Source organism: Echinops telfairi, unplaced genomic scaffold, assembly GCF_000313985.2.
Source record: "Echinops telfairi isolate 266 unplaced genomic scaffold, ASM31398v2 ScPeMD7_8;HRSCAF=38, whole genome shotgun sequence".
Lineage (NCBI taxonomy): Eukaryota > Metazoa > Chordata > Mammalia > Afrosoricida > Tenrecidae > Echinops > Echinops telfairi.
In genome coordinates, this window is record NW_022103905.1 from 6,836,275 (window position 1) to 6,845,946 (window position 9,672).

Genomic DNA, 9,672 nt, shown 5'->3' on the forward strand with positions numbered 1-9,672 from the left:
TTGAACCCGAAGGAAAAGACTCCTAATCTTTACTGGCTTTTTAAATGTAAATTTTTCTTTGAGAAATTGGTACAAATTATAGACCCTTCTGGAAAAGTGCTCATAATCACACTCACTCAAAGGATAAACTCTGTTTCAAGGCACAATCAGGTTTATCCACATTTTGTGGTAAATAATTGAAAAGGTTAATACACTTTTCACAATCATTAAAATTAAAATTTGACCTTATTATCTTTCTCCTTTATTAAAGCTTTTTTTTTTTTTGCTGTGGGAAGGGGAGTGACAGCCACATGATTATGAAGGAAGGTGCTTGTTGTGGTCACCTGATCCAAAAGGTGTGCCAACAGAGGTTAAGGCTGTACACTTCTTGTCGGTTTTTCTATCTGTAAATGGAACAGCAACTACTGAGGGGCTTTTATGAAATCTTACATCTATTCAGATGCAAATGGAGTTTTCAATAGATTGTAAAGAAAAAATAAAATGACCGTCATATACTCACCCAAACACATGGTTTGGTCATCATTTGTTTTAAAGCCTGTGTGGCACAGGCAATAGAAGCTTCCAACTGTGTCAATACACTGCCCATGGCTGCAGATGTTGGGGATTTCTTGGCATTCATTGCGATCTGTAAATAAAAGCATCGTAAGTAGGTACGTGGAAACCTAGGAGGAAAACTCGAATTGGATGACTTACTTGCAAGTATACTCAGGTTAAATGAGATTTAACCTAACAAAACAGACACAAATATTTTATTCTTTTTGTCTCAAAATGGGTCAAAATTCAGCTACCAGTAAGAATAGCATCTAGGGCAGGGGTCCTCAAACTTTTTAAACAGGGGGCCAGTTCACTGTCCCTCAGACCCGTTGGAGGGACGGACTATAGTTAGAAAAACAAAACTATGAACAAATTCCTATGCACACTGTACATATCTTATTTTGAAGTTAAAAAACAAAAGGGGGAAAAAAACACCCGGCGGGCTGGATAAATGTCCTCAGTGGGCCGCATGTGGCCCGCGGGCCGTAGTTTGAGGACCCCTGATTCTAGGGTCTTAAATCTTGTGTTGTTAGGTGTCAGCTAAGTGCACACGGAAGAAGCACACTCGTCTGTGTGTCCCAAGGGTTGTAAGAAATTCCAAGACCAGAGGAGACAACTGTATGAAAGCTTAAATCTGAGCACTTGAGGCGTGGGAGGCTCTGGATGACAATGAAAGTCCCAAGTCCGTGTGTAAGGCCCCCACCTGGACTAAGCCTCTGGGGAATCCCCTCAGACCTTGACCCTGGATGTGAAGAGCTGTGAACGTAGATACGTGCAGGTAGAGTTAGGTTCAAATCTAACCCCTTATAGTTTGCTCTCCTTTTGGACCCATTCTAAATGTATTCCAGTTTTTAAAATTATTTTCTTCCTTTTTCGATTGAGGCTCTTCCGTGTTTCAGTGTGTTATTGTTGTTGGGCTTGGGAGGGTCTTTTGGTATATTTTTCTTTATATGAAATCCAGGACAGGTAAATCTAAAGTGACAGTAACTGGATTAATAACTTCTCAGGATGATGGCAGAGGTTTTGAGGAAATGGTAAGCTAACAATAACGAGTACAAGAATGGAGAAAACGTAACATTTATTGTTGTGATGATTAAACAGCTCCTTTTAAAATGTTTACACCACAGACGCATGTGATATGTGAAACATTTGTTAATAAAACTGTTGAAACGTAAAACAAACAAAAAGCCCAAATGGGTCAATATTGGCCTCTATTTACGGGGCATATTCTGATTAAATTAACAACACACACATAAAAACAATGTAAACTAGGATGACAGCTTTGAAAACATATTCTGAAGGATGTGGGAATGTAGGAGAATGGGGGGGGGGTTCAAAAAGCTGTGGATAAATGGAATTAAAGAAGAAAGGGATTTTTCCATGAAATTTTTGAAGCTCCCTTGTAGGATGTGAGGGAAGCCCAAGCCGGGGAAGGTGCTCTGTGTAATTACTTGTCTATACAGCAACACTGCCTGTGACCCGAACGGGGCTATTTTATTGAGCCGAGCCTTAAATCAAGGCAGCTGTCATGGCTTCGCTTGGAAATTTGGATCAAATATGTTTCAAACAAATTCTGGAAGGGTAGCCCACACTGTCCCTTGCAACAGCTTCACCTCATTGTTTGGTCTTCTTCATAGGACTGTTTTCTCTGTCCTAACCAATTCATCACATCCACACAGGGCTCCTCATTGCATTTGGGAATCCTAATGATGCGCTTCCTTTTTATTCTTATTTTTTGAAAAAGAAAAAAGACCATTGATTTGCTTCTGCCGGATGAATTGACAGATGATAAATGATCATCAATTGATGCTCTGTTGCACTCCTGAAACCTGATTACCCGGGGAACAGAACTTCATGCATGCATCCACAAATGGCGTAACTGCACACATACTTTTGGTGCTAATCGAATTTTTTAAAGCTCTCAAGAATCTACACTTAGAGAAAATATAATTCTAAGAGAGAGCAAATGCAAAAGACCATTTTTGTGGTAGATGCTGCAGGGACCAGCAGTGCCCTCCTCTCGGCTGAATCATCCTGACTTCTTGTGTGCTTGCTCTGTCTGCTGAGAAGACAGTCTGGGAATGGGCACTGGTAGATGCACAGAGCAACCTTTCCTGTGCTAGACAGGCAGGGATCCCTGCATTTCATGTGCGCTGGCTGCCAATTGAGTCATTGTCTCTTCCCAATCGATGGGACAGTTAAAGCTACTGAGTCACTGGACTGTTCAGAAGTCCCAAATAAGGCTGAAAATGTCAGTATGATGGGGCAGCAGGAATGAGAAGACTAGGAGCTACTGTTAGACTAGAAAGAAATGCTGGTTAACCCAACAAATTACGGTGATGTCCGTTTGAGAAAATAGATTTAAAATCAGAAAACTGTTCCCCAAGAGAGACAGAGGAATTCGCTCCAGTGGAGGGAGCTAACTTTGAAAAATGTGTTCGGGCCTACTGCATGGAGTTGGCCCAAAGCTTGACTCCTTCAGAGAGAAGTGGATCCCACAGCATGCAGGAGAGCCTGGTGGGTCTCACAAAGATAAAGGGAACATCAAGGATCTACTTAGAAAGAAATCCTCATCCAGGATTTTTTCCCCTCCATTGCCTACTCATGATGGTTTTAAAACAGGAAAAATAGGATATGGGGTCTTTGAGGTTTCACTAGGGAAACAGAAAAGTACAATTCTAAAGAACTGAATTGTGAAATTCTTTGTTTTGATAGAAACCAGAGAACTGGTTTTCTACCGTACACTCCCAAGGGATGAGTTCTGAGGCTGGATCAGTTGAGAGGGAGGCAACCACACATAATGGTTTTGGAAGGACCTGTCTCTTGTGTTCAGCGAGTCAAACCATTTCAAACCGTAACCTACACTGTAACTGTCCAGCTGCTGAGGTCAAACTAGCCTCTTGGCTTTAGATACTATATTGTTCTCTACGGTCTCTCAGCAACAATGTGGTGCTTTGGCCATTTGGGATGTGAGGTTTCAAATGAGGTATTTATGGCTTCAAATAAAAATCTTGTGATGGAGAGAAAGTCCTGGGTCTTCTCATATTATACACAGGGAGAGAGAAATATTTTGCAACATGCCTGGAAAAATCCTGGTGTGGGATAGCATTGAAAGACATGTCTTCAGAATGAAAAGAAAGATGCGAATGAACCCATTCCCAGGGTCAAGTTTTCAACCCTAGATGCTGAACAATCTTAAGACTCACGAGCATATCCCCCTCTGTTTAGAAGTTCAGTGAATGGGGAAAATTGAGCTTAAAGCTACAAATAAGACCACCCAGAGTTATCGGTGGTAATTCCTGACCCGCTTCATATGGATTAATGTGAGTATGAGAGAATACAAAAGAGCTTATGCTTCAGCAGGCCAACACTTCTCATCTTGGTGTATAAATAGCCCGTTCCCATTTCTTGCCTGAGTGTGAGGTGGTGTGAAAAGACACACTCTGTATTATCAGCAATTCTTTCACCCAATCTCAAAGAAATATAAATTAAGAGTAAAATACAGGGAAGTGGTATCAATGCCAAGTGGCCCATGGCTATTGTGATTCCTATCAGAGAAGTCCCGCTTTTCCTGTTCTGGTTTTTTTCCCCTTCCCCTCCCCCCTTTAATAAATGGACAACAGCTCTGTTGACAAAATGCTAAACGCATGCACATGTTCCTCTAAGTTCAACAAAACAAGTCTGGAGACTCAAAGTGATTTTTTTGTTCTGCTATTACACCCTCTTCCCACCAAGGTCTCATAAAACAATGTGAAATGCCCTACAGAGAGCAGTTCACTTCCTACCGCTTAATCACGGGTGGGCGAGGAAAGCCGAGGAAACCCTGAGCATGGTCCCGGTGCTTTTTCCTTAACAAGGGCGTAAAAGATCCAGGAAACGCCCTGCACAAGGAGCTTGAGGCGAAATAATATGCTCTTCCTGACTGCCTTGCTTAATGTACAGGGACTTATAATTACCCCAAAACTTACATGGAATTCACGCTAAGATATTATTTTGCTCCTAGCTGCACTGCCACGTCTTTTCATTTGGATAACCATCGCAACAAGAAACCATTAGGCACTTTGATAACTTTACCATGGACTGAAGTGGCTACCACGCCTCTCCTTACTTCGACCACATCCCTGACAATTGGGGACAACAGCCCAAATGAGCCCACGGTGGACAGGGTTTCTGATTTTCTTTCGGTGATTTAGCTAACAACAGGTTATTGACAGGTGCCGCCCTCCATGAGTAATCGTTCATCTGCAAGATGGACATGTGGTTGTCTCCACTGGGTTCATGCGGGTCCTTCTGGGCCAGCTGGGAGAGCGTCAAGTGTCTAGATTTCAGGTGTATGACTGAGATGGTAACAACCTCAGGGGTCTAACACGTGGAGGGGAGGAAATAAATGGGCCCTGAATATTGGTTAGGGGAGTTTGTCACATGGGTGTGGTGGTGGTTCACGTGGTGGTTGTTAGCTGCTGTCTAGTATGCCCTGACTCAGAGACACCACATACAACAAAGCAAAGTGCTGCCAGGCCCTGCGGCCACCTCGTGGCAGACTGAGGGTTAGACAAGGTGGTACTGTGACCGATACGGTTTCCCTTGGCTGATATTTGGGGAAAGATGATTGGGATTCTCTCTCTAGTCTGTCTTGATCGGAAAGCATTGCTGATTTCCCACTGGGCCAACGCTAGCTCTTAAGTGTGAGTGTGTGGTGGTGGAGTATTTTCAGCGGGGTGGTAGGCAATAAAGAGGCAAATATGAACACAATATATGTCTTTTTTTTTTAAGCATTTGGCCATTTCACCATCCCTCCCCACCGCCTCGTTTCCTTATAGAGCTCAGCCATCTAGATCCGAATTCTTGGACGGAACCAGCTCGGAAGAAGTGTGGTTATCTGAAGCTGAGTCGTCAGCGCTCCACAGCGGGCCCAGCAAGCCCAGGGTGAGCTACACGTACGTACCGCTGCACTGTCCGGTGGAGGTGAAGCGGTAGCCAGGCTTACAGTCGCAGCGGTAGCTGCCTGCAGTGTTGATGCACTCGGCGTTGCGCTGACACACGGGGCCGTTCTGACACTCGTCGATATCTATAAGCACGAGAGGATCAAGTCAAAGGAGGTCAGAATCTGCCATGGAATCGGTGGGACCTTTCACGTAAAAGCAAATGTGCATTTCCTTCTTTTGACTGGTCCTATGCTAAAGGTCATGGAAGCCTCAAAGCCCCCTTTTCTAAATCTTCCACTTTATTAGTTTTTTCCCCCATAAATAGGAGGACTTGATTCATGACCATGTATGGACGCTAATGATGCTCATCAGACTCTGGGATAAGGTGTGATTGGGGTATAGAGTAATATCATAGGAAGTCTTAACCTGTGGGGTGTTTTTTGTTGTTTTTTAAACAAAAAGTCCCAGAAGCTTATGAGTCAATGGGGCTCCTTTTGTCTGGAAGGTCAGAAGGTCTCCAGAGAAGAGCACCCCAAACTTGAATGCATATAAAAATCACTTGGCACCCTGTTGAAGCACCTTGCCCTGGGCACAGCAGGATACAGGTCAGGAATTCTGTATGCCTCACATGCTCTCAGTGGTGCTGAAGGGTCCCTGGCTCATTTTATAATGGGCCCAGCACCCTCTCACTCACTAGATGGGAAGGAAACACAGAAACCGTGGAGGGTAGCTTGTGTCATTGGGGAAGCGAAATGGTGTCGTAGGCAAGCATTGCAGGGGCACAGCAGCCTGACATCTGATGGTGTATACTGGGAGAGAGCAGACACATTTGGGGACACGCTGTGAATCACTTCTGGAATCCGTCCAAGTTCAGGGTTGCCGAGGCATGTGTTAAATCAACCTTCATTTGCTGGCTTCTGAGAGCGGAGAATGGTCAGGCAGGCCGCAGACCCTGGAGAAAGCATTCACCCTGAAGGTGCAGATTCTTCAAAAGGGAATCCAAAGTTGGACACTGCCTGTTACCCTGAAAGCAAAGCACTTTCCACTGGTGCAGGGGCATGTTTTCAATTTCAAATGGGCAGCAAGCTCTAGGTGTACTTGGCGATCACGGCTTTGGCTAAGGGCTGCTGCTTACATAAATGTAAGTGCTTGGGGAAAGTAGCCACCAGAGGAGTTTCTGAGGGGAAGTGGACATCCCGCAGAATGGTGGCAGGCAGTCTGAGGCATGCATGAAAGGAAGAAGGCAGCCATGGGGCCCCTAGTCTCCCCCATGTTGTGCTTCCTCTCCACTCGGCTGATTTTCGTCTCCTCAAGAATACGGACTAAGGCCAATGTCTGAGTGGACTGTGTTCTCCAAAAGGCTCCAAATGGCTATCACCCTGTTCCTACTAACCCACACGGCAGACAGAGCCAGGGACATGCACTGGCTTGGCTACAGTAACAACCAAAATGTTGGCTAAGGAGCATTCAACAAAAATGTGATTAGGACTACACTTACTCCTCCCTGACTATCTTGCTATGCAGCATGTTGCATTTACAACAAAAGTTAAATAAAAAAAGATTCTACCTGTTTTGCATAATCGTGGACATAGGACTGACAATAATAAATGCAGAATTTCCCAACCAATGGGCCCCACGTGTACGGAGACAGGACATTTGTATCGCATACTATTTTCTGGCCAGAAGGGAAGAGCAGGGAGTTTCCCTGATTAGTGGGGTAAAGAGCAGAGTAGATCTGTAGGAAGTGGGGTCGGTAGGGACAGGACAGCCCTGGGAGACTGGGTGGTCTTTTCCTTGGGTGCCAGTGGCTGAGGTCTCCAGAGGCAACAGGTGGCAGGGGAAGGCACTGGTGGCAGGTAACCTCAGCAAGGGGTCTTCTAGATGTTCACAGTACAGAGAGGGGCTATTGTTGAGATGACGTGATGTGATCATCCTCCATTTTCACTTAATGCTGACTTTTGCATGATATCCTGATCTTTGGAACCTAATCATGCCGATGAGTAAGGAGAGGTTGTATCATTTCACTGATGGACAACAAGGTATTCCCAGTTTAGGTACAAAAGGTCCTTCAACATGAAAATGTTGACATATATGCTATGATACATTGTTCTAATGGGTAATCAACTCCAAGGTTAGGTGTTGAATGGAAAAACATACCAGCTCTCCCTGGGCACGTGCTATATTTATTACCCAGTAGTGTCCCTTTTACTAAATAAAATAAGCACTATCCAGATGTAGGGAAAACTAAGAAGTGTGATGAGGAAAGCTCAGCCTCACAGCGCCTAGACATGGCAGTGGGAAGGGTCATTTGAAAACGACAAACCGGGACCACTTGCACCCATGCCAGCACTCTTCACGTAAAATCAGATTTGCTGCTTGTGCCATTTGGAATCCTCCCATGTGTTTGGAGTATTGGCATTAACCTCATTTTCGCGTGGGAGCAGCTTCTCGGAAGAGACGCTCGGATTTGAGCGTCCACTACAGATGACCGCCCGCCACCCATGTTTGCTTTCGAGTCAAGGGAAACAAAAGCCATCTAGGGGACACACCAGGGACGCCAGGCTTTTCCCTATCAGCTGGGAAATCTAACACACACTGTGCAGGGTGTGGGTGGGGCGGGGGACGCACGTCCTGGCTATTCCACGGGGACCGGAGGAACTTTTTTGCATGAAGTTTCATGTCATTCCACAGCCTGTCCCTCACCGGCTTTAGAGCTCGATGCGCTTCGGAAATGCCAGCGCTGTGAAATGTGCCCCAGGTGGGCGGACAACCAGCTCATCAGTTCATTTCAGGGCAGGGGCACAATCACAACCCACTTACCTTCACAAACCAGTAACTTGTCATTATAGAAAAACCCCACTGGACACTCGCATCTGAAGCTACCAACCATGTTGATACACACTCCATTTTCACAGACTCCTGGAATCTCCCGGCATTCGTCAATATCTAGAAACAGAGCAGCGTGTGTGAGGACACCTGGGCAGGTAAATCGGAGTTCATGTCAGTTGCACGCGTGTGAGTGCGTGCCTGCGTGCATGCATACCTGCCTGCGTGTGTACGTGTGTGTGAGGCTAGTGGTGTTGGGACTGGGGCTACATCAATGGAAAGCAAATTGAAATGATTACGCTGCTTGTGAGACACTCAGGTGTCTACTGGGCCCAAAGTACTGGTCTCTCTGGTTTGGGATGGGTGGGAATCGTGACTGTGTCCACTGTGCACCCGAGGAGCAGCATAAAAGTAGCTGCCAAGAGGAAGTGGCCTCTCTTCCCAAGAGCTCCTTGCTAGGGACAGAGTGCGCTGATGGAAAGGAGCTCCAGGGCGGAGTCCACTCTGACCTTTGAAACGCTACTTTCCCTCCCTCTTCCTCAGTCACCTGGCTAGAAGGGAGGGGGTCATACTGCAGAGGCAAGGTGGGCCCACGCTGACCTTGAAGACTTGCAGCACAAAGGAAGACAAAGAGGGCGGCGGCAGGCTGTGCACCCCTAAAAACGGGGGGGCTAGGCCTAACTGCTGTACCACGTGGTGCATGCCCCGTTCGAATTTGTTACATAGAGAGCCAGTGTCTGGAGGCGGAGGTGGTGAGCAAGACAACGGCCCAAGGAGGAGCGAGAGCAGAGCCAAGGCCAATGCTGCAAAAGCGAGGTTGGCTGGCGCGTGAGGAAGACTGGGGGCCAGGCCTCTCCTCATTGGCTTGGCTTGGTCCACTCTCTGTCCTACCTGCTTTAAATCCTGCTCATAGTTAACGGTATTAATGGTGACTAACTCGCTGCGTTTCTACAGCAAACTGTGCTTACTCACTGAGCCGGTCTCTAAGTACAACGGCCTCACCGTGTGGGTGATGAAACTGAGGCGAAGCCAGAGAAGGCAAAGTGCCAGAGGGGCACAGCAGCCTGACATCTGATGGTGTATACTGGGAGAGAGCAGACACATTTGGGGACACGCTGTGAATCACTTCTGGAATCCGTCCAAGCTCAGGGTTGCCGAGGCATGTGTTAAATCAACCTTCATTTGCTGGCTTCTGAGAGCGGAGAATGGTCAGGCAGGCTGCAGACCCTGGAGAAAGCATTCACCCTGAAGGTGCAGATTCTTCAAAAGGGAATCCAAAGTTGGACACTGTGTGTTACCCTGAAAGCAAAGCACTTTCCACTGGTGCAGGGGCATGTTTTCAATTTCAAATGGGCAGCAAGCTCTAGGTGTACTTGGCGATCACGGC

General features: G+C 46.2%; 1 protein-coding gene across 1 annotated transcript in view; it reads right to left on the bottom strand.

The window, feature by feature from the left end:
* FBN1 (fibrillin 1) overlaps positions 1 to 9,672 on the bottom strand; it is a 221,103-nt gene that overhangs the window by 38,193 nt on the left and 173,238 nt on the right. Inside the window, exons 41-43 of the mRNA XM_013006330.2 lie at positions 8,280 to 8,443; positions 5,480 to 5,602; positions 500 to 625 (exon numbers count right to left, since the gene is read on the bottom strand). Coding sequence (XP_012861784.1) covers positions 500 to 625; positions 5,480 to 5,602; positions 8,280 to 8,443 — 413 coding nt within the window. The remainder of the gene's footprint in view (positions 1 to 499; positions 626 to 5,479; positions 5,603 to 8,279; positions 8,444 to 9,672) is intronic.